The following is a 25,859-nucleotide window of genomic DNA, read 5'->3' as shown; positions in this document are numbered from 1 at the left end:
GTCAATCTCATTCCCCAACAGTTAAAACACACCTAAGGAACACAGTTCACCCCTTGATCGCCCTCTAGTGCTAACCCCTTCCCTGCCAGTGACATTTATACAGTAATCAGTGCATTTTTTAGCACTGATCGCTGTATAATTGTCAATGGTCCCAAAAATGTGTCAAAAGTGTCCAATTTATCCACTGCGATATCCTAGTCCCGATAAAAATCGCAGATCACCGCCATTACTAAAAAAAAAATAATAATAAAAATGCCATAAATCTATTCCCTATTTTGTAGATGCTATAACTTTTGCACAAACCTATCAATATACGCTTATTATGATTTTTTTTTTACCAAAATTATGTAGAAGAATACATATCTGCCTAAACTGAGGAAAAAATGTGTTTTTTTGAAAAAAAAAGTGGGATATTTATTATAGCAAAAAGTAAAAGATATAGGGGGTTATTTACGAAAGGCAAATCCACTATGCACTGCAAGTGCACTTGAAAGTACAGTCGCTCTAAATCTAAGGGGTAGATTTAAAATGAGTGGAAGCTCTGCTGATTTTATCATCCAATCATGTGCAAGCTAAAATACTGTTTTTTATTTTCCTTGCATGTCCCCCTCGGATCTACAGCGACTTTACTTCAAAGTGCACTTTCAGTGCACTTTCAAGTGCACTTGCAGTGCAAAGTGGATTTTCCTTTAGTAAATAACCCCCATTGTGTTTTTTTCAAAATTGTCGCTCTTCTTTTGTTTATAGCGCAAAAAATAAAAACCGCAGAGGTGATCAAATACTACCAAAAGAAAGCTCTATTTGTGGGAAAAAAAGGACATCAATTTTGTTTGGGTACAGCTTTGCACAACCGCACAATTGTCAGTTAAAGTCAGTTAAAGTGACGCAGTGCCGTATCACAAAAAATGGCCTGGTCATTGAGCAGTCAAATCTTCCGGGGCTGAAGTGGTTAACTTCAGACACTTTGTTGTTGTTAGGACGTGGAAGAGTTATATAAATCCATTTATAAATTTATCATTCAACGAGCAATTTTCCCAGCATTCACTAAAAATTCTTTAGTCAACAATTACTTTATATAGCAAGCCAAATTAGTAAACATTCATCCGACCTTCACCCAACCTCAGACATTCAGCAACATCTGTTGTTCAATAGAAAATGTTCTTTAGTGTAACATTCACATGTAAAAGAAAAATACCTTTTCTGTTCGCTAAACTGACATTGCTTCAAGCTGTTTTTAACTAGAATTCACCATCTTTTGAAAAATTTGATTTTCTACTAAAATTGCAGTGATCGTCTATGGAAAGTGGTAAACCAGATTCCAATATGGGTTCAGCACTTGTGGTTATGGTTATTTATTTATTTATTTTTTTAGCGTACACAAAATAAACAACCAGGCACCTTTTTTCCCCCTTTCCTGAGCAAATTAGCCAGACACTACATGTGTCTATAGTTAATGACTGGTATTCCCATAGTAAGGAAGTGGGGAGCCTGCGTGCCCTTCAACGATGTGAGGGAAGCTTTGAGTGGGGTTCCCAAAAAACCGTAAAGAAGACAACCACCTACCTGCTTCCCATATGGGGGTCCAGTAGGTGGTTGCCCTCCCCTTGATGAAGTGGTTTTAGGGATTTCATATTTTTACCAGTTAATAAGTGCATGTAGGCAAAAATGGAACATGAAAATCCAATAGAACAAATGGTAGCAAATATGTTAATGCTTAAAGTGGATGTAAACCCAATGTCATCCTTTCTAAACTACTGCCATAGGGGTTATCTATAAGGATATACATGCCTCCTGCATGTATCTTTACCTGTCAAATGTCTCCCCTCTGTCTGTTATGAGACCCAAAAAACTGCAGATTCTGTGAGTGGGTCTGTTGTCTGGAGCTCGGTGGGCGGAGTCGTGATGTCAGTAGACTCCCCGCTCACCTCTACACTCCCCTTGTCAATATGCATTTTCTCCTGTGTATTTCTTACACTGAACTTCTGCTATGATCTCTAACATCCAGTGAAAAGACAGGGAAGTAACCACATGACTTCAGCATGCCAAATCATGGTGAGGTGTGGAACAGCCAATCCTTGCAGAGCTGCTGAAGAAAGGAGTGGGGGTGGGAATGAAAAAATAATGCATGTCTTAGGCTAGTGCACGAGATGTAAATCACCTGTCACTCACAGCAAGTGGGAGGATTTGACAAAGTTTTTCTCTGTTTGTCAAGATTTATCTCACTGAACAATAAAAGAGGATTGCTCAGACCTGGATTAACTCTTTGCGGCAAGAATGGGCTCAAATGATAGGACATCTTATACTCTACATTATTACATCAAAAAGAAAAAAAAAATTGGGTTTACATCCACTTTAACATTTTCCTGATATTTGCCTTCCAAGTTCCAGTAGTATCCAATGTAGTAGGTCTAACCCAGAGGTCCTAAACTGGTGGCCCTCCCGCTGTTGCAAAACTACAATCGTGCCTCTGCCTGTGGGAGCCATGCTTGTAATTGTCAGCCTTGCAATGGCTCATGGGACTTGTAGTTTTGCAACAGCTGGAGGGCCGCCAGTTTGAGACCCCTGGTCTAACCCAAGGCCAGGATTGTGGAGAAGGAAGAATTGGTTTCCTATTCTCACTTCTTAAACTCCAGTTGGAGTTGTGACTGGGTTCCCAACACTGGCACATTTTTTTTTTAAATAGGTTTATTAGGTTTTAAGAGGTTAACACACATAAGGTCCATAAAGGCGTCTAGAGAAAACACTAGCATCTTCACTGGGTAACACAGTGGAAAACAGCGCATGTTAAAAGGTGTAGGAGCATTACACAATGTTAGGAAACAGAAGGTAAACATAGTTAGCCTTGGATAAATACAAAGGAACAAACTCTACCAATGGAACCTGAGAAGTGGAAGCAGTGAAATTAGCAACTGGATGTATAGAAGGCTGCTAAAACACAGACAGATAACAGAAGTAGGTTATAGGCTGAGTACAACAGCATACACTGCAGGGAATGTCTAAAAAGGCTAAAAGGGGGATTGAAAAGGGCCTATGACCCGGAAGTATCACAGAGTATCTTCGGTTTTAAGCTTGCCCAATGAATTGGTTAGGTCAGCACATAGGTACCAGTCAGTGTAGCAGAAGGGCTTTTTATGTGAGGAGATCTCCTTGGGTGAGAAAGAACATTCCGTTAAACAACAACACCTGGCAATGAAACGCTGTATGGACTTGTAGTTTTGTGTAATAGTGTCCAGTTTCTCCAAGAGGAACAAGAATCTGACTGCCTGCTTTACCGTGGATATTTGTGGCAGAGTTGGATAATTCCAGGCTTGCATAGAAGTCCACTAGAAAACAGACATGAACCCATTGGGGAAGGTTCTTATAATGTGATGTTGGCGGAGAGTTTGGCGTATTTTTCACAACTGAAGACACAGAGCATAGGATCTTAGGGCACGGAGACTTGGTAGATCTGAATAATGTAGTGGAGGACTTGGTCCCAAAAGAAGGAAGTTGCTTGACAGTCCCACAGGCTGTGGAGAAGGGTCGATTGGGAGGTAGCACACCAGGGACAGGTGTCTGCAGAACTGTGACAGAAAGGGTTGTAAGCTCGATGTGTGATCTTAAATTGCGTTTCACACCAAGCTTCACAGGCCACCAGTGAGCAGACCTTCTGATATCCTGCCAGAATTATTTTGGATGCATTCTCTTTGCCGAGAACAGATATCCAGGGTGAAAGGAGTATCCTCTGCACATAATAGTGTACTAACTTTTTTTTCTGTGTGTATCCCAATTTTATTTAGATTTTCTCACTTCCTGCAGACACCTGTATAAAAATGTTCTTTTGTCTGTGTCTTCTTTATAGCTATTTTCCATCATTTCCTGTCTCTTCTCAGTAGAGGCATACATGGCAAATCAATGTGCCAGATAGATAGATGGTAGCATAGAAAGTATGTAAACCTTTTTTTTCTTTAGATGTACTAATTTAAAATGTGAATTAACATTTTCTCAAGCACCTTGCTTTTGATTAGCTGTTATATATGTTAAATCCTCTTCTTATTGATTTAATTGGTTTAAATATGCATACCTTGTTTATAAACGGATATTTAAAAAAGGTACAAAGTTAGAATGTGATACTATATATTTTGTATAAGTGTCATTTTATCAGATCACCTAATTAAAAGTTAATATGTTTTTATTGAGCACTGCAATTACTGAATGTTGCCCAGAACAGTTATCACTGCATTCAACACTTCATAAACACATTCTTTTCCAGCTGATGCTTCAAACACTTGATTTACTAATATAAAATGTATATTAAAAGGCAGCCTGTGCCATACAAATCACTTGCTCAATATAACAGGTCATTTTTATTCCTTAACCATATACACTGCATTGTCAAAAGTTTTGGGACACCTGCCTTTACAATATTGTATTCAATATTGAGTTGGCCTACCCTTTGCAGCTATAATAGCTTCAACACTTCTGGGAAGGCCATCCACAAGGTTTAGGAGTGTTTCTATGGGAATGTTTGACCATTCTTCCAGAAGCGCGTTTGTTGAGGTCAGAACTCTGTGCAAGTCAGTAAAGTTCCTCCACCCCAAACTCGGTCATCTATGTCTTTCTGGACCTTGCTTTGTGCATGCAATTGACCAACATGTCTTGGTATGCTGATGCCTTCACCAGAGCTAAGGGATCAAACCCAAGCTCTGAAAAACAACCCCACACCATAATCCTCCCTCCTCCAAATTATTTGGACCAGTGCACAAAGCAAGGTCCATGAAGGCATAGATGAACGTGTTTGGGGTGTAGGAACTTGACTTGCCTGCACAGAGTCCTGACCTCAACCCAATAGAACACCTTTGGGATAAATTAGAGCGAAGACTGCGAGCCAGGCCTTCTCATCCAACATCAGTGCCTGACCTCACAAATGCGCTTCTGGAAGAATAGTCAAACATTTCCATAGACACACTCCTAAACCTTGTGTACAGCCCTCCCAGAAGAGTTGAAGCTCTTATAGCTGCAAAGGGTGGGCCAACTCAATATTAAACCCTACGGAATAAGACTGGGATGCCATTCAAGTTCATGTGCATGTAAAGGCAGGCGTCCCAATACGTTTGACAATATAGTGTATGTTCTATGTGCAGGAAAGGACCGTTTGACAGAAAGCAGTTTGTGCAGGAAAGCAGTGTGGAAGGGTGGGCAGTATATGCCAGAGAGGAATGCAAAGGGAGGAGGCTAGAGGGTAGGACAGCAGGCAATAAGTACAGGAGAAAAGGGCAGACGGTATATATGGGAGAGGAGTGTGGACGAATATGACAGCGTGACAGTATGACGAGTATGACAGTATGTGTAGGAGAGGAAAATAGAGGGAGGGGGACAGAGGGTAAGATAGCAATATGTACAGGAGAAAAAGGCAGAAGGTATGACAGCAGGCAGTATGTGCAGGAGAGCTATGTAGAGAATATGACATGGGGCAGTATGTGCTGGAAAGGAATGTGGAGGGTATGATGGTGGAGAGTATGTTCAAGCGAGGAGTGCCCACTTCCAAACCCTCCGCATTTCTTTCCTTTATTCCTGCACATACTGCCTGCTGCCATACCTTCTGCTAGTGATGATGATATAGGTATGCAAAAATACCGCGCCGACAAAACCACAACAAAAAGCAGCAGCATACAGTGCGATAACACAGAAAGTTTAAAGAATGGAAAAAGCTGCGCTAAGAAATGAAGTCCATAATATTTGACATCAGGGAAAGCAAAATGTCCATAGAGAGCATAAAAGGTATTGATACCACCACAGTGTGCATATACAAGCAGTGTGCCCAACCACCGTAGCTGTTAATTGAGCTTACCAGACGGCAGGCTTAAAAAGGCAGATGGCTATAGCCCAGCCAAGGCCTCTAAGCTTGTTGATGATCACTGTGTTCGGATGGCAGGGGATAAGTCTCAATAGCCCACTTCCGGTATCCACGTATCCATATGTTCATTGGGAAACCCAGGTAGCCCAGAAGAAGAGAAGACTGGCCATAGTGTGATACCTTCCAACCATTTATTATTAAAACATGTAGTCACTTACAGTTAAAACAGCGATGTCGCACAGACGAAAGCCGGCCGGCATAAACAAACAAAGCAAGTGGAGCCCGTTCTCCTACTCTGATGGCGTGGTGATGTCAGTGCGTACCCTCCCAGATGCGTTTTGTCATCATCTGACGTTGTCAATGGGGAGTTCCCGGATAGCGGAAGTGGGCTATTGAGACTTATCCCCTGCCATCCGAACACAGTGATCATCAACAAGCTTAGAGGCCTTGGCTGGGCTATAGCCATCTGCCTTTTTAAGCTTGCCGTCTGGTAAGCTCAATTAACAGCTACGGTGGTTGGGCACACTGCTTGTATATGCACACTGTGGTGGTATCAATACCTTTTATGCTCTCTAGTGATGATGATATGATGAAGAGTAGTATCTGCAGGAGGGGAGTGTGAAAGGTATGATGGCAGGAGAGGAGTATGAAGGTTATTTTGGTAGTCAGGACAGGGCACATTATGGTCAGGATAGGAGTATGGAAAGCAAGACAGCAGACAGTATGTGGAAAGGGTATGACAGTTCAAAGTATGTAAAAAATAAATAAAAAAATAAGTAGAGGATGGTGGGTTTGAGCAGGCAGTATGTGCAGGGGAAAAATGTGGAAGGTATGACAGCAGGGTGTATGTGCAGGGGAGGATTGCAGAGGGTATGACAGTGGGCAGTATGTGCAGCAGAGGGGTGTATATCCACTTCCGGACCGCTCGCCGTCATTATACGGCAGCTGTTTGAAGAGGGATATCGTTGTTATGGCAGCAGATAGCTACCATAACCCCGGTATCCTCTTCTTCAGCAGGCAGTCCGCTTTCAGATAAAAGTGGTCTCTGTGGAGGATTTGGCGCAATATCACTTTTATGGGCGGCTGGACAGGCCCCCCCCCCCCTCCCGTCACTCTCTTGTGCCCCTGCTTACTTTTTTTTTTTTTTTAAAGTGCCTTTTTTCCAAAAAAGTGCGCTTGTTAGACCACTGCGCAAATACGGTGTGACAAAAATGATTGCAGCAACCACCATTTTATTCTCTGGGGTGTTAGAAATATATATATATATATATAATGTTTGGGGGTTCTAAGGAATTTTCTAGCAAAAAGAAATGATTTTAACTTGTTAACAACAAGTTTGAATAATAGGCTTGGTCCTTAACCTCCCTGGCGGTATGATTATTTCAGATTTTTGCGTCTCAAAGCGGTACCATTATTTTGCATAGAAATTTGGCGTGTTATATTTTAGGTCTGTAATTTTTAGCAATAACACACTTCTATCTGTCCACCAAGAGTCTAGTAGACATCCCAGGTATAATGAAGTTTGAAACACAAAATCATAAATTATATTATAATAAATAAATATAAATAATTAAAAAAAATAATAATATAATAATAATAAAATAAATTTCCCCACGATTCACTATCACTCAATTCTGCAAGTGTTCTAATTTACTATCGCTGTTTTCTAGCTGGTCTAAAGCCACTTTTGACGTAAAGGGACACTTTTTGGTTGCTATGGACAATCTCAAGTTTCCAGGCAGAAAGACCAGTATATATATTATAAAACTGCATGCAGGGCATGGGCTAAAACACTGGGGACAAAAGTGAAGTGAAATGATTTCATATAGTACTGTAATCTGTAAGATGTTATGATTATGACTTTTTTTTAATTTGCCGCCAGGCTCCGCCCCCCGTGCGTCGCGACGCTCCCAGGGAATGGAGCCTGGCACAGAGAGGCTTCGGGCAGAGGACGGAGCCCGCAGGCAGTGCGGGGGGACATCGCAGGATCCTGGAGACAAGGTAAGTAACCTGCACCAGGATCCTGAGATGTAATCCCGAGTGTGGTTCAGGGTTACCGCTAATGGTGCTCAAATTTAACCCTGAGCCACACTCGGGAATACCGTCAGGGAGGCTATGTGGATATAGAATGATATTGGGCAGTACATACAGAAGAGGATGGTTTGTACAGTATGCTCAGGAGAGGGGAGCAAATGGCATTACAGCAGATGTTATGGTGGGTAGGGATGAGCTTCGAGTTCGAGTCGAACTCATGTTCGACTCGAACATTGGCTGTTCGCAAGTTCACCGAACAGCGAACAATTTGGGGTGTTCGCGGCAAATTTGAATGCCGCGGAACACCCTTTAAAAGTCTATGGGAGAAATCAAAAGTGCTAATTTTAAAGGCTAATATGCAAGTTATTGTCATAAAAAGTGTTTGGGGACCTGGGTCCTGCCCCAGGGGACATGGATCAATGCAAAAAAAAGTTTTAAAAACGGCCGTTTTTTCAGGAGCAGTGATTTTAATAATACTTAAAGTCAATCAATAAAAGTGTAATATCCCTTTAAATTTCGTACCTGGGGGGTGTCTATAGTGTGCCTGTAAAGGGGCGCATGTTTCCTGTGTTTAGAACAGTCTGACAGCAAAATGACATTTTGAAGGAAAAAACTCATTTAAAACTACCCGCGGCTATTGCATTGCCGACAATACACATAGAAGTTCATTGATAAAAACGGCATGGGAATTCCCCAAAGGGGAACCCCGAACCAAAATTAAAAAAAAAAAATGACGTGGGGGTCCCCCAAAATTCCATACCAGGCCCTTCAGGTCTGGTATGGATATTAAGGGGAACCCCGGCCAAAATTTAAAAAAAAAAATGACGTGGGGTTCCCCCTAAATTCCATACCAGACCCTTCAGGTCTGGTATGGATTTTAAGGGGAACCCCGCGCCAAAAAAAAAAAAAAAAAACGGCGTGGGGTCCCCCCAAAAATCCATACCAGACCCTTATCCGAGCACGCAACCTGGCAGGCCGCAGGAAAAGAGGGGGGGACAAGAGTGCGGCCCCCCCTCCCTCCTGAACCGTACCAGGCCACATGCCCTCAACATTGGGAGGGTGCTTTGGGGTAGCCCCCCAAAACACCTTGTCCCCATGTTGATGAGGACAAGGGCCTCATCCCCACAACCCTGGCCGGTGGTTGTGGGGGTCTGCGGGCGGGGGGCTTATCGGAATCTGGAAGCCCCCTTTAACAAGGTGACCCCCAGATCCCGGCCCCCCCCCTGTGTGAAATGGTAAGGGGGTACATAAGTACCCCTACCATTTCACGAAAAAAGTGTCAAAAATGTTAAAAATGACAAGAGACAGTTTTTGACAATTCCTTTATTTAAATGCTTCTTCTTTCTTCTATCTTGCTGGCATTAAACATAGCATGTAGGAGTGGGAAGGGGATTCCAGGGAAGGCAGTATAAACAATAGGGGGATAGGGAGATAAGAGAGGGGGGAAGCGGACAGAAAAAAGTGTGAACAAGAAGGGGTAGGGGGATTCCAGAGAATTCACTGTTAACATTGGGAGCTTTCAGAGAACTTAGAGAACATTGAAGAACAAAATGTCTTCATAGATTTAGGCCAATATGTATTCTGCTACATATTTTTGGTTAAAAAAATACCCCAAAAAATCACAATAAGTGATATATTATTATATATATATAAATTATATATATTTTTTATATATATTTTATTTATTTATTTAAATGTATAAATTATATATATTATATATATTGATTGGTTTGCGCAAAAGTTATAGCGTCTACTGACTATGTGTCAGGGTCATATAAATATGACCCCGCCCCCTCTGATGCTACGGGAAAGCCATAGGGATGTCCCCGTGCGTCAGAGGGGGGCGGGGTCACCAAGCAATGTCATTGTGTGGCCCCGCCCTCAGTTATAAAAGAGCTGTCCTCCAGGATGACATCACCGAGCTGGTGGATGTTAGAGAACTTGCGCTCCTCCACTTTTAATTTGAGGATGCCCCACAGATGCTCAATAGGGTTTAGGTCTGGAGACATGCTTGGCCAGTCCATCACCTTTACCCTCAACTTCTTTAGCAAGGCAGTGGTCTTGGAGGTGTGTTTGGGGTCTTTATCATGTTGGAATACTGCCCTGCGGCCCAGTCTCCGACGCAAGGGGATCATACTCTGCTTCAGTATGTCGAAGTACATGTTGGCATTCATGGTTCACTCAATGAGCTGTAGCTCCCCAGTGCCGGAAGCACTCATGCAGCCCCAGACCACTCCCACCACCATGCTTGCCTGTAGGCAAGACACACTTGTCTTTGTACTCCTCACCTGGTTGCCACCTCACATGCTTGACACCATCTGAACCAAATAAGTTTATCTTGGTCTCATCAGACCACAGGACATGGTTCCAGTAATCCATGTCCCTAGTCTGCTTGTCTTCAACAAACTGTTTGCGGGCTTTCTTGTGCATCATCTTTAGAAGAGGCTTCCTTCTGGGACGACAGCCATGCAGACCAATTTAATGCAATGCAAATGCAATTTAAAGTGTGTGGCGTATGGTCTGAGCACTGACAGGCTGACCCCCCACCCCTTCAACCTCTGCAGCAATGCTGGCAGCACTCATACGTCTATTTCCCAAAGACAACCTCTGGATATGACGCTGAGCACGTGCACTCAACTTCTTTGGTCAACCATGGCGAGGGCTGTTCTGAGTGGGACCTGTCCTGTTAAACTGCTGTATGGTCTTGGCCACCATGCTTCAGCTCAGTTTCGGGGTCTTGGCAATCTTCTTATAGCCTAGGCCATCTTTATGTAGAGCAACAATTATTTTATTTCAGATCCTCAGAGAGTTCTTTGGCATGAGGTGCCATGTTAAACTTCCAGTGACCAGTATGAGAAAGTGAGAGCGATAACACCAAATTTAACATACCTGCTCCCCATTCACACCTGAGACCTGGTAACACTAAAGAGTCACATGACACTGGGGAGGGAAAATGGCTAATTGGGCCCAATTTGGACATTTTCACTTGTTGCCAGTGGTTTAGATGCTAATGGCTGTGTGTTGAGTTATTTTGAGGAGACAGCAAATTTACACTGTTATACAAGCTGTACACTTGCTACCTTACATTGTAGAAAAGTGTAATTTCTTCAGTGTTGTCACATGAAAAGATATGATAAAATATTTACAAAAATGTGAGATATTTTTATATATATATATATATATATATATATATATATATATATATATATATATATATATATATATATATATATATATATATATATTTTAGCCCCTGAAAATGGGGAGGGGGGGGGGAGCTGTGTGTAAAAATGGTTGCAGTTCCTAAAATTTGTACTTGACATTTATGTTCAACCCCTTGAATTAAAGCTGAAATTCTGCACTTCAAATTAATTTGGATTGTTTCATTTTAATTTTATTCTGGTGGCATACAGAGCTAAAAGTATGAAAATCGTGCCTGTGTCCAAATATATATGGACCTAACCCCCCCTCCCCACACACACACACACACACACACACACACACACACACACACACACACAAACATTAGATATGAAACATAAAAGTCTGCTTATATAAAAATAACAATTCTTTATTAAAAATGCAAATGTGTAAGTACATGGTTAAAACATTACAAGCTGATTTTAGTGCAATGGTGTGTCTGATATGTCTTTGGTTGTCATACATTTCTAAAAGACATGGGTATTAAAGCATGTACAGTAAAGAAAACAATTGATAGAAAGCAGGTAGGAAAAACCTTCCATAAATTGAAAGTCTGAATTACACTATTCTATTTTCACAGACACAACCATATGGGTTATGCTAAAAAAAAACAACAACAAAACAAATATATATCCCCACTGAGATCAGTAAGCTAACAAACAAACTGTGCAGATGCTAAAGGATCATTATTCTGCCATACAATTTCCATTATAAATAAACTGTAGTGAATAATGTAATTAATATAAAGTAAACAGAAAAAGTTGTGTTTGCAGAAATGAACTTAAAGTGCTTCTAAAGGCTTTCTTTAAAAAAAAAGAAATAACAAACATGTCATACTCACCTGCTCTGTGCAGTGGTTTTGCACAGAACAACCATGATCCTCCTTTTCTCAGGTCCCTTGCCAGCACTCTTAGACCCTCCCTGTTGCCGTGTGCACCCAGAGCAAGCAGCTTGCAATGGGGGGACCAAGCAGGTTTGTTCCCGAGCCTCGGCTCTGTGTGTCCATTCACACACAGAGATGCGGCTCGGCCTGCACCCTCTCTCCTCTCTCCTCATTGGCTCACTGACTTTGACAGCAGTGGGAGCCAATGATGAGATTGAGGAGAGCCGAGGTGCTCGTGCGCATTGCTGGATCGAGTTGGGGCTCAGGTGAGTACTAGGCTGGCTGGGGGTGCTGCTTCACTGAGGAGAACCTTGAGCCTTTAGAACCATGTTATGTAGGTGACACAATGTTTTTATGCATTTAACTTCTGGCCAGCTGTGGTTACTTTTTTTCAAATTTTGCCAAAATTGTCTACCATATTTGGACTTATTCCATACTCCATTTGAATCCAGTCTTAATCTAACCTCCTCCACAGCAACAGATCATTGTACAGTTAATTCCTCTCTGCTCCAGAATTACCAAAAAATGTCTTTGCCTGGCCTGTTTCTGCTGCACCAGATCACAGAATGGCTCCACCTTGCCTGATAATGCAATGGTGCTTTTTTGGCAGCCAAAAGTGACATACCTCAAAGATCCAGTAATGAAAGTCTAACCCTTAACACATGTACTGGCTTACAAACCTATAAATTAAACTATTCCACTTCACTTCAAACATCAATGCATATGAAGCAAAAGCAAAGTTTTTAAAATGTGTTTTGAAGTAAACATAGGTACAATATGGGAGCTATTTATATATAAAAAAATATATCGTAGCCATTCATCCAATATGTATTTGCTATTTCCCTCTAGTGTTCTCTCAAATTGATACATTACTGTATCTCTTATTATAAAGACCTATGTATTTACTATGCTCTGCAGCTCCAACTAGTGGTCATTATGTGGTATATCACTACTGCCCATAATAAAAAGACCTTCATTCAGAAGACAAATTAGCCTAATGAGCACTAGTTTTAGCCCTATTTGCACATGCAGATAAATTGGCTTCAAATCTACATACCTACAATTTACATATCTACAATCTATTATAGACATCATAAATTCACCTTTCTTCACATTTTTATACATCACCCCTCTTTTTGTAGCTATTGGCTTAGGTTTTTTTTTTCAACTAAGGTATAAAATCCTATAAATGTACAAGTGACATCATGTCTAAAGCTAACAGAGAAAACGGAAATTCTAGATAAATTCCAGTATTGAGAGGGCTTTTTCTCTCCTAGCATCACATTGAGATCTCAGATATAACTTATTATAGCTAGACTATGTTAAAATACATACTCCCCAACCAGCAACAAAATGTGTGGCATATCCTATCTTTATGGCCTACTAACAAAACCAAATCTGGAGGAACACACCCCAACTATACCCTACTGGGATTCCAAGTTACAAATCCAGATTCCTCCCCCTATCTGGTATTGAACACTTTGCTCATCCACCATGTACTCTAAAAATATTTCCCACTGGGAAACCTAAATGAAAATACTGTATAGGTGGTACTACACCCCTGTGAAATTATTTTGAATGTTCCTGACTCATTCCAGCAAATGTTGGAGAAATTGTGACATGGATGGACATATTTACCATATTTGGTGGACATGTCCATCTATTTTTGCTTTCTGGACGGGCATCTCAAAACGTATTCAGGATGTTACTAACCTACCTATTTAGTTAACCCCACAAATGGCTCTCTTTGGACTAGGCCTTTCGAATTGGCCCTCGAAATTTCACTCCATCATTACACACATACTCATTGCTGCCCGGTTATCTATTGCGGGCTTTGGAAACAGGCCTGTGCACCTACTCTTCATAACACCATTGATATCCTTAACGATCATCTAACAATGGAGTTGCTGTTTGCAAAGGCACAGCTGACACTTGATAAATTCTATCACCACTGGCAATTCTGGCTATCAGATCATAGAACTCTGCTTAGTCCTTGATTAAACTACCAGGTGCCAACTATGCTGGCTCATCTCCTGGAACAAACTGAGCCTTATGGGTTTGACTACTGATTGGCTTACTATACTACTTCACCTTATACTATTAAGCACTAACCTGCTCATCATCTATCTACTTCCTTCTCCCCCTCTTACCTCCCCCCCCCACCCACTCCTTCCTCTTTTTTTATGTTCTCTTCTTTGGGGGCATATAACGGGTCAGTACTAGACATGTTGGTATACGCCTAGTACTGTAACCCCTTCCTTTAGGGTCCTTTCACACTGGGGCGGGGGCGTTGTCGGCGGTAAAGTGCCGCTATTGTAAGCGGTGCTTTACTGTCGGTATGCGGCCACTAGCGGGGTGGTTTTACCCCCCTGCTAGCGGCCGAGAAAGGGTTAAAACCACCGCAAAGCGCCTCTGCAGAGGCGCTTTGCCGGCGGTATAGCCGCGCCGTCCCATTGATTTCAATGGGCAGGAGCGGTGAAGGAGCGGCATAGACTCCGCTCCTTCACCACTCCGAAGATGATGCTGGCAGGACTTTTTTTCCCGTCCTGCCAGCGCATCGCTCCAGTGTGAAAGCCCTCGGGGCTTTCACACTGGAATTAAAGCAGCGGCACTTTCGGGTCGGTTTGCAGGCGCTATTATTAGCGCAATAGCGCCTGCAAACCGCCCCAGTGTGAAAGGACCCTTAATGTTGATACCAATTGCCAATTATATTTGTCTTTCGAGTTACTGTACATCACCTTATTGCTTTTCTCAATAAAGAAATGTAAACAAAAAAAAAAATACATACTCCCTAAAAATCTCCTGCTTCATAAAAAAACTTGAGACATACAAAACCATACACAGAATATATGCATCCTCTCCGTACAGCTAAAATATTAATAAAAATAAATAAACTGCGCTAAAACAAAAATTATATGTGTTGGGTGAGTTAATAGTGTGACCAAACCCCAACAAAATATAAAAAACAAGTCCAGAAAATAAAAGTCCAAATTCCCAAGGTAGTAAGTATTCAGTATAAGTGAGGATGCTGTTCCAAATGAGCTATGATTGCTCTTACCAGAAATCCAAAGATATAAGCGGATGGCAAAAAACCCTTGCCAGGGCCTCTGAGGTATTGGACCAATCAGCACCGTCCGTGGTCAGATCAAAATCCCCTCAATAAATGCAGGAGAAAAGCAAACACAAGAAAAAACTGGCCATAGTGTAGTATGTTAAATGTTAAACATGGACATACGAACATACCAATCACCCTGGTGTGCACATAAAAACAACCAAAAAAAGGGGGGGAGGGAAGTGAAAAAAAACCCCACCACCGTGGCTGTAGATTGTGCTTACCAGATCACGATGATAAACAGATTCTTAGTAGGTTAGGAGCTGACATAAAGCACCTTGATACGTCCTCATTAACCCGAAGTTCACATCTGACTTCCTCCAGATCCAGTTTATTTATTTTTATTTGTTGGGTTGGTGTTGTCGCACTGTTTACTGCTGCTTATTCTTTTGTATTTCTAGCGCGGAATTTTTTTCTGTTTCAGCTAAAATATTACACTGTAGACTTTTTGTATGACTGAGTTAAAAAAAAATTCCAGGAAAATTTGGTAAATGGTATGTTATTTTATGTTGAAGATAAGTAAGCATTTGGTATATTGTATTCCCAGGCTCACGCTGTGATGGTCAGTTTCTGCTAACTGGAGATGAAGGAATATTTCGTTCTCAAAATTATCCAGAAAATTACAATCCAAATCTATTTTGTCGCTGGATAATAAGGTATGTGCAATTTAATTTTTAAACTGATTGCTACTTATTTGATCATTTTTGTATTTGTGTTAAACACTTTAAGCAATTTCATGTAGTAGCTAGCAGAAAATGCTCAAATGGTAAAATTGCTAGAATTTCTTTTACAACACTTATCCTTAAAAGGCAAGTCCTCCTTTTGACAACAAGTTCGATACTCTGCTGTCCTCAATGAATTGACATCTTTGCTGTTGGGTCCTTGGGTGCCACACATTCTCTTTACAGAAAGTCTTCTGGTCAGTCTGTTTTTGGCCAATAGATTTCCAGTACTTTGTTCAGGAAGCATGTCTATAATTGAGGCCAACAATTGATTTTCCATAGGAAATTTAAAGTGATTCTAAAGTCTTGTTTTTTTTTTTTAAAAATTAAAAATAACAAACATGTTATACTTACCTCCTCTGGGCATTGGATTTGCACAGAGCAGCCCAGATTCTCCTCTTCTCGGGTCTCTCTTCGGCTCTCTTGGCCCCTCCCTCCTGTTGGGTGCCCCCACAGCAAGCAGCTTGCTATGGGGGCACCTGAGCCAAGTCACAGCTCCCTGTGTCCATTCAGACACGGAGCTAGGTCCTGGCTCTGCCCCCTTTCTATCCTCATTGCCTTACTGACTTGACTTGATTGACAGCAGCGGGAGCCAATGGTGCCCTGCTGCTGTCTCAGCCAATGAGGAGGGGAGTCCTGGATGCCCAAAACATTCCTACAACATCGCTGGAGCTATAGGGACCTCTGTTAAGTATTAGGGGGGCTGAGGGGGGCTGCTGCAAACAGAAGGCTTTTTATCTTAATGTATAGATAAAAAGCCCTTCTGATTTTACAACCATTTTAAGATACATGTGTGGACCAATGAGAGTGCCGAGGCTGTCCTTTTCTCTTCAGTTCTTAGGGAAGGCACATTGTAAACTGGTAGCCTTGTAGATGGAAGACATTTTATTTGTTGGACGCAAGGTTTATTTTTCTGTTAGAGAGGAACTGGAACAGGATTTACAACTTTTTTACTATTTTTTACTGACAAAACTTGGGAAATTTACTGACAGAATTTTTTACGGCTGCCAATAGCGCCGATTTTAAAAAATGACAGTTTTCAAAATCACCGTTTTTTGGCGACCTGAATACTTTTAAGTGCAAAGGAGGGAATTAGGGTCTTTCAGACCCCCGATCCCTCCATAAAGAGTACCTGTCACCACCTATTACTGTCACAAGGGATGTTTACATTCCTTCTGACAACAATAAAAGTGATCAGATTTTTTTTTTTATAAAGGGACAATGTAATAAATAAATAAGAAAAAATGTAAAGTGTCCCTGTCCCCGCGTGCTCGCGCAGCTAAGAAAATACATACATAAGTCGTGCCCGCATATGTAAACAATGTTCAAATCACACATGTGAGGTATCGCCACAATCGTCAAAGTGAGAGTAATAATTCCAGCAAAAGACCTTCTCTGTAACTCTAACCTGGTAACCATTACATTTTTTTAAAGTGTTGCCTATGAAGATTTTTAGGTACCATAGTTTGTCGCCATTCCACGAGTGTGCTCAATTTCAAAGCGTGACATGTTCAGTATCTATTTGCTCAGCGTAACATCCTCCTTCAAATTATACAAAAAAATTGGGCTAACTTTACTGTTTATTTTTTTTTATTCATGAAAGTGTCTTTTTTCCCCAAAATAAATGCGTTTAAAAGACCGCTGCACAAATATCGTGTGACATAAACTATTGCAAAGGTCGCCATTTTATTCTCTAGGGTCTCTGCTAAATATATATATATATATATATATATATATATATATATATATATATATATATAATGTTTAGGGGTTTTAAGTAATTTTCTAGCAAAAAATATGGATTTTAATTTGTAAGCAACAAATGTTGGTAGGCTTAGGCATGAAAGGGTTAAAAACTAAGACAATCAATATTTAAACAGAATACACACAATATGAAAACACTGACAATACACATACAAAGTAATTTGCCTGGTTTACACTTATAAAAGTCTACACAGCATGACAAATTATCAGCATCTGATATTTACCAACAGTTGTAAAAGCCACAGATTTTTACAAACTGTCAGTAAATTTACTGATGGTTGGCAACCCTGGACTGGAACTGTGCACTTGTGCAGACAGCCTAGGAATTATTTTTACGTTTCTCTTTGTGTGGTGGCAGTCTATGTGTATTTGATGCTAGAACTGCAATAAAGCTAATTGTAAGCAGTTGAAACCTGAACTGCTGCGTGGACTCTCACTAGCTCTGCAAAAACTCCACTGAGACCGTCTACCCCAGGAGGCAGTGAAAGCTAAACCGCTAAAGGTGCTTTAGAATTCACATATTCTGTTCTAAGTCAGATGGAAAGCTGATGAAGCATAGTCATAGAATGCATATCTTATAATTGGCTTCTAGGGTCTATTTTACACTTCTCAAAAAATGCATGCTTTATTGTTCATTTTACTTATCTCCCAACTTAAGACAATTAACAAGGACACCTTTTAACACAAACTATGTATGTAAAGCAAACATTTCTACCAGGCCCACCTTTACGATATATTAATCTGCAAAAATGACTGATTATGCCCATGAGTGATTTTGTTTTCATTATTTTTTTAATACTGGCTTTTCAAAATGCAATTATTTAGAGATTGGGTGAAAGTTTTAGTGTAGTTTAACACTTTTGCAAACTAAATATTATTTTTATTTATAGAAACCAAAAAGAGGGGCAACTTAGGAGGGAAAGAGGGATCTTTTTCCTAAAGGAGAGGCAACCACCTTAAATGTGAACATTAGATCTTTATTCAAATAATGTTTACAGTTAAATGTAATATACTTGAATAAGAACACAGGAAAAACATCATTTTTACTCATTTAAAAGCTGTCAACAGATGTAATGGTGTACTGTGGAAAAAGTAAGTACACCCTTGCCATCAACCAGTCTTTTTCTCAAATTTTAGGTCACTTCTCAATGAAAAATTCCTTCAGTTGACACTTTTTGACCCTACCCTCATCCTTTTGAATGACAACTTACACATTTCCTTTCTGGACATACGTCCAAATCCAGTACTTCCTAAACAATCCCAAACTGACTCCATTCTGGTCTCGCCAACTCACACCATTCAAAACAATATGCAGCAAGCAGGAACCGCAAAGACACCTAATCTCGGATACATTGTCCATGCTGTTCTCTAATCACAACCCATAGTCCAACAAAGTGAGCCACAATTGGGAACAACAATTATCCCTAGACCTAACAGAGGAGGAATGGGAAAAATACATGCATTCACAAAGGAACAATTAATGTTTCAACACAGGAGAATGGATTTAAAATCCTCTCAAGATGGTATAGAACCCCCCATAGACTACACAAAATCTACCCCACAGTCTCACCCAAGTGTTGGCAATGCGACGACGCTGAGAGTTCAATGTTGCACATCTGGTGGATGTGTCCAAAAATCCAACCATTCTGGAAGGAAGTCCACCGCCTTACCAATCAAATTATGACACTCTCCTTAGACCTCTCCCCAGCACAAATTTTTCTACATCATTCCACTACCCCAATCAAAGCATATTATCGCTCTTTATCCATGCACATGGTAAACGCAGCCAAAATGTGTATACCATTCCGGTGGCAGAACCCCAACCCTTCCACAATAGCAGAGTGGCTCCAAAGCATAAAGAAAACCACGGAGATGGAGGAGCTTGTCCACCAAGCAAAGGAGACCCAATCCAAATTTATGGTCAAGCTGGCTTCATTTTGTTACTACAAACAAATACTCCAAACGCATGGCCTAAACAACTAATTTAAACCCCCAATTTCTCTAGGCAGAGGAGAATGGAAACCGTGTCCTCATTTACCCTTACCCCTCTTTATTTTTTTTTCCCGGCTGTCCTGGGCCCTTTCCCCCTTTCCCCGAGACCCTAATCAGGCTAGTCCATATTTCCTTCTACTTTTCTTAGACTCACAAGTTTCCACATCATACTAAAGAAGTACCATTATATATGACTAGCTCGTACCTCATAAGAATAACACGGCAGTCTAGATAAACAAATGTCACAATATACTTAATGTAGATACATTTAACCATTAAAGATACAATATCTTTAAAGTCAAAGAGACATAGATACCTTCAACCGGAACCTTTTCATCATTAACACACGGTACAATCAGCAAAGACTTATTTATGAAAGGAGGTTTAAATGCATGTTGATTGATATATCAACACTGAAGATATGATATATGACGGTTCGTAACTAGCTGTATTGCTTTTGGGAAGGAACACAGGGTGGGAGGTGTGGTCTCCCTCCCCAACACAGTTTGATCCCAGATGGTGGTGTCGAGGGAAACCAGATTATACTCCTAACCTGGTTCCCGACTATCAATATGGTAAACACTGCTTAGAAGGTTCATATATATCTACACCCTACTTTGTCACATGTCTCTAAACACGTGACTCATTATTGGATTTCAATGTTTGATGTATACAACTGTTCTTATGTTTTCTGATTTCTGTTATCTGCATTCTCTTTAATAAACATTATTGGAAAAAAAAGAAAAATTCCTTATGTTACAAGATTTTTGTGTTTTCTTGCATGACTGCCTGTTTCAAAAACCCCCTACCAGATTTGAATTGTAGTCAAATCAGGACTTAAATGTAGTTTTACAGTATTACACTATGCTAGTTCCTTTTTTACCCTTATGTTGCCATCGTATGTCAGAGATCACGCTTGCAGGAGTCCACTTTTGGGAGCTTAAAGATCTTGGATTGGGACCCCAAAGGGGAAGGTGCTACTTGGTCCAATTGGGGGCTGCTCTGGGAGGTGAGGGCAAAGTGAGACTGGTGGAAAGTCCATGTGGTGTTAAGCCACTCATTTGTTATCATTCACCGTTGAATTGTGTGTGGACAGCATTGGTTCACAGAAGATATCACTGGATTAATGGACTTTGTCTGACATATATATATGTGTGTTAGGAATTTTGTAACCACTAGAGGTCACTGGTTGTACATATCAATGTTATCGTGATATATGTGTCATAATTTTTATATTCACTAGAGGTCACTAGAGGTCACTGGTTGCCACATACTACTTTCGTTGTGATATATCTAAATATATTTTTGGTGTCATATGCAATACTCCCACTAGGGGTCACCGCCTTATTTTATTTTTTTTTGTATCTACACCACATCTATTTCTGATTCAACATCAACTTTTAGGCAAATGGCCTCACATTCCCATGAAGCACACGTTGATATTATTATTATACAAGATTTTTATAGTGCCAGCAGTTTGCGCAGCGCTTTACAACATGAGGGCAGACAGTACAGTTACAATACAATACAGAAGGAATTTGAGGATGATGCAGAATGTATTGCTGACTCAGTGAAAGGTTCAAAGGCCCTGAAGCAGCGAGCAACCACAGACCTTAACATTTCTGTCACCTTGCTGTACAGTTGTTATGAGGTTACTCTCCTGAAATGCTGTCTTTAGTTTGTAGCAAACATGTCTACTGTTATGCCCCGTACACACGATCGGACATTCCGACAACAAAATCCATGGATTTTTTCCGATCAATGTTGGCTCAAACTTGTCTTGCATACATACGGTCACACAAATCTTGTCGGAAGTTCAGAACGTCAAGAACGCGGTGACGTACAACACACATGACGAGCCGAGAAAAATGAAGTTCAAAAGCCAGTGCGGCTCTCCTGCTTGATTCCGAGCATGCGTGGAACTTTGTGCGTCGGAATTGTGTACACATGATCGGAATTTACGACAAAGGATTTTGTTGTCGGAAAATTTGAGATCCAGATCTCAAATTTTGTGTGATGGAAATTCCGATAGAAAATGTCTGATGGAGCCTACAAACGGTTGGAATTTCCAACAACAAGCTCCCATTGAACATTTTCCGTCTGAAAATCCGACCGTGTGTACGGGGCATTACTGTGACCGAACATCTCTATCTTTGATCAATCCTTAGTATATTGTTCCAGAAAGCTTGATCTTTGCCTATAGGTCGAATGGCAAACTGTAATTTGCTCTAATGCTCTTTTAGAAAAGCAAATGTTTTTTTTCCTAATACACTTTTCATGCAGGATGAATTGGTGCAGTTTCTTTATGATAGTAAATGTATGCGATTTGCAAGAGTTAGGCCCCTTTCACACTGGGGCGGTTTGCAGGCGTTATTGCGCTAAAAATAGCGCCTGCAAACCGACCCAAAACTGCCGCTGCTGTTTCTCCAGCGGTGCGCTGGCAGGAGAGAAAAAAAACTCCTGCAAACAGCATCTTTGGAGTGGTGAAGGAGCTGTGTATTCACCGCTCCTTCACCGCTCCTGCCCATTGAAATCAATGGGGCAGCGCAGCTATACCGTGGCAATACCACGGCTGTAGCGGCGATATGCGAGTGGTTTTAACCTTTTAAACTATTTCTTATATATGAAATATATAGCATATAGTGAATGATAGTGATAACCTCTGTTGTATTGACTTTATATTAACACAACGGAGGTTCTCACCATCATTCCCTATATGCTATATATTTACATATACACTATGTTGTCAAAAGTATTGGGATGCCTGCCTTTACACGCACATGAACTTTAACTTGAACCAGTTTTAGTTGGTAGGGTTCAATATTGAGTTGGCCCACCCTTTGCAGCTATAACAGCTTTAACTCTTCTAGGAAGGCAGTCCACAAGGTTTAAGAATGTGTCTATGGGAATGTTTGACTATTCTTCCAGAAGCACATTTGTGAGGTCAGGCACTGATGTTGGACGAGAAGGCCTGGCTCGTAGTCTCTGCTCTAAATAATTCCAATGTTTTTTTAATCGGGTTGGGGTCAGGACTCTGTGCAGACCAGTCAAGTTCCTCCACCCCAAACTCGCCCATCCATGTCTTTATGGACCATGCTTTGTACACTGGTGCACAGTCATGTTGGAACAGGAAGGGGCCATCCCCAAACTGTTCTCACAAAGTTGGGAGCATGAAATTGTCCAAAATGTCTTGGTATGCTGATGCCTTAAGAGTTCCCTTCACTGGAACTAAGGGGCCAAGCCCAACCCCTGAGAAACAACCCCACACCCTAATCCCCCCCCCCACCAAATGATTTGAGTCAACTAATGTAAGCAATGTATACCAAATAGGAAAACCTTCCAAATCTATGTGCCTCACTAAAATGGCAAATCTTACTTTTGGGGGAAGATGTTCTTCACCTCACTCAGCAGTTGTGTCTGCTCCATAGGTGATCTGTGTCTTTTTATACACCCTCACGTGAGTAACATTCCGCCCACCAGCATAAGCTAGCGGTGGGAACTAGTAGGCATTCCCACTTTCTCAGAAGACATCCAGACATATTTTTAATAGTATATGTACATAGCAAGTTGGCCTTATTCTTCAATCCTAACATAATATTTGGTTGGTCTGAACTTTTTTTTATCCTAAAACATTGAGAACAAATTTTACTTTTCAATACAAGTTAATAAAGTGTATATTATGCTGCATGACGCATTTTCTACGATACAACTTCCAAGATTGTAATAATCTTCAGCTTAATTTAAATTATCCACCATTCAATGAAATACTTGTAATACATCCAATTGTAAATTATAATTCCTATACACGTTGGTAACAAGTTTCATGTAGTTTTGTACAGCGTTTTGTTCAGTGCTCCCAGCGAGTATGTCACACAGTGTAAATAAGTAAGTGATCCGGTATAGCATAACATAATACAGTAACACAGTAAGACTGAAGAGGCTCTAACAGCTGCTTCTATCTAACCTAGTAATTCCAAATTGCAAGCTTTTTATAAAATGCCAATCTTCATTTGTCAAATACTTTAATTTTTATGTTGTAAAAAAGATAAAAGCTGTATGTTGGATGTAAAAAATGACATTATTGTTTTTTAATATTATATAGATATTATTTATAACCACATACCTAGTGTTATTTTGGCAGCCTTTTTTATAGGTCTGCATGCAAAAATTATGTGAGTGGTTTACTTAACAAATGAAATAACAAAACTAATAAAACACTATCATGTTAAAGCTGATATTAAAAGCATCAGTGCAGGTGCATGTGCGGCAGATTCTAAAATGGCCGCTGGCTACTAGAGCTCCGCTCCACCGCTGCCCACAGATCGCCACCAGAACCTCTATAGCGGACCCCCAAGCACCATTCCAGGACACACGAGTGGGAGAGACCCCCAGGATCCCACTCAGGATAACGGCGCAAGTCCGGAGCAGCCTCTCGAGCCAAATGACCGCGGCGGGCATCCCGATCAGCTCTGCTAAGATGGCGGCGGCTCCACGAGGCTCACACAACACAGGGGATGCAGAGGAATCCATTGCGGATCAGGACTCACAGCGGCCACCTTCTCCAGGTACAGACTTTCCACCCCTGCCTCTGGTCACTTCGCCCACATCCACTGAGTCCCTGCTGGGAAGAATGGGATCCGGCCTCCCCTCCACTCCCATGATGGACCCCCATACAGGCCTATTATTGTCTGTGACTGAAGCATCTGCCACCTCTCCTGTACCCACAGACTTCCCATCCATGATGGAAGCTTTCTCCCAATTACTATCTAAAAGCCTAGCCCTGAATGCGGCCCAAATAACCTCCTCCATCCATGCTGACCTGCAGCAACTGGGGCAGAGGATGGAGACAATTGAAAAGAGAGCTGACCAAGCAGTCTCCCATATTAATCAAAACTCAGCCAGAATACAAGACATGCAGGATCATCTTGAAACGGCTATCGCAAAAATCGATGACCTCGAAAATAGATCGAGACGTTATAATTTCAGAATTCGAGGGCTCCCAGAAGCTGAAAAGGATGTACATGCATCAGTGAAAAGGCTGCTAAGGGACCTTATTCCTGATATATCAGACCAGCGTCTGGAATTAGATAGAGCCCACAGAGCCCTGCAACCCCCCCGCTCAGATGGTCTCCCACGCAATATAATTGTGAGGCCCCACTTTTACTCCATTAAGGAGGAGGTGATGAGGAGGTCCAGGGGTTCAGATGATCTCAAGCTGCTCGGCCACAGGATACAGATCTTCGCTGATTTATCGCCATACATGGTACAGAAGAGACGTTCTCTCAAACCGTTAATCCAACAGTTGATTGAGAGGGAAATAACATACTGCTGGTCTTTCCCCCTGCGTTTGAATTTCTCATACAGAAAAAAAAACTATGGCTTCTCAACCCTCGCAGAAGGAGAACGCCTCCTGTTACATCTAGGCCTGATCATACAAGAACCATCATCTTCCCAGTCGGGCCGGAGCACTCCAGCAACCGCAAAAAGACCATCACCAGCGAGCCCGCTGCAACCTTCATGTCTGAAACAAAGCTCCAAACGCTCCAAGGAAAATTTCCCTACTTGATGTTCTGGCACCCTTTAGGATCAGGGCCCTGATCCGGAACTTCCCTTTTGTCAACTCCAGATACAAAATGTCCCTCTGGGTCTTTTCATGTTTTCCCCTTCTTGCGGTCCCCATTTCTTTCTGGACATACCTAAGCTATGATATTAACCGTAATCAGGCTTCCTACCGAAACTATTACTGATGACCCCCTCTTCTGTGAGCCTTCCGGGATGGTGAGAAAGAGGGGAACTCCTGTCTTCTCGCCAGTCCTTGGATCATTCTAGCTGGTTAGAACCTTTATCAGGACTATATCACTAGCATTGCATTCCCATCAGCTGGTTCCCAATTGTGTTATTTCTGGGTGGCAGGGAGGGCATGAGTTTATTTAAAATGGGTTTTCTTTTTTTTAGTCGTGTTTCCCCGCACTCTGAATTCTAGAAGCTACGGACGTGTCTCTTTAATTTGGTACATTGGTAGAACTCCTAAAATACGCATTACGGAAATACTGTCTCCCTCAAGCTTTAGAACGCAGTGGTCTCCCCATCTTGATCTGCTTTCCCCCCTGGGCCTCGGGGAGGAGGAATGGAGTCCCCGGGGGGTGGTCAGATGAGATAAAATGTTCTCAGTTAGTTTATTGTATTTGAGATGATTGTGTTCGTTGGGTCGTTCTGTTAGTCGCCACAAGGAAGACTGCCTTCATAACTTCCTTTATTATATACTACTGGTGGCGGGGCAGTGGTGGAACCAGTGCACCTCCATTAGAAACCAAG

The 25,859-nt window shown here is 41.4% G+C and overlaps 1 protein-coding gene across 1 annotated transcript in view; it reads left to right on the top strand.

Moving 5' to 3' along the window:
• TMPRSS15 (transmembrane serine protease 15) overlaps window positions 1–25,859 on the top strand; it is a 615,681-nt gene that overhangs the window by 175,287 nt on the left and 414,535 nt on the right. Inside the window, exon 7 of the mRNA XM_073617070.1 lies at window positions 15,614–15,722. Coding sequence (XP_073473171.1) covers window positions 15,614–15,722 — 109 coding nt within the window. The remainder of the gene's footprint in view (window positions 1–15,613; window positions 15,723–25,859) is intronic.

Source organism: Aquarana catesbeiana, linkage group LG02, assembly GCF_042186555.1.
Source record: "Aquarana catesbeiana isolate 2022-GZ linkage group LG02, ASM4218655v1, whole genome shotgun sequence".
NCBI classification, from domain to species: Eukaryota; Metazoa; Chordata; class Amphibia; order Anura; family Ranidae; genus Aquarana; species Aquarana catesbeiana.
Note: the sequence above shows the minus strand (reverse complement) of the source record. Positions and strands in the feature narration are given on the sequence as shown.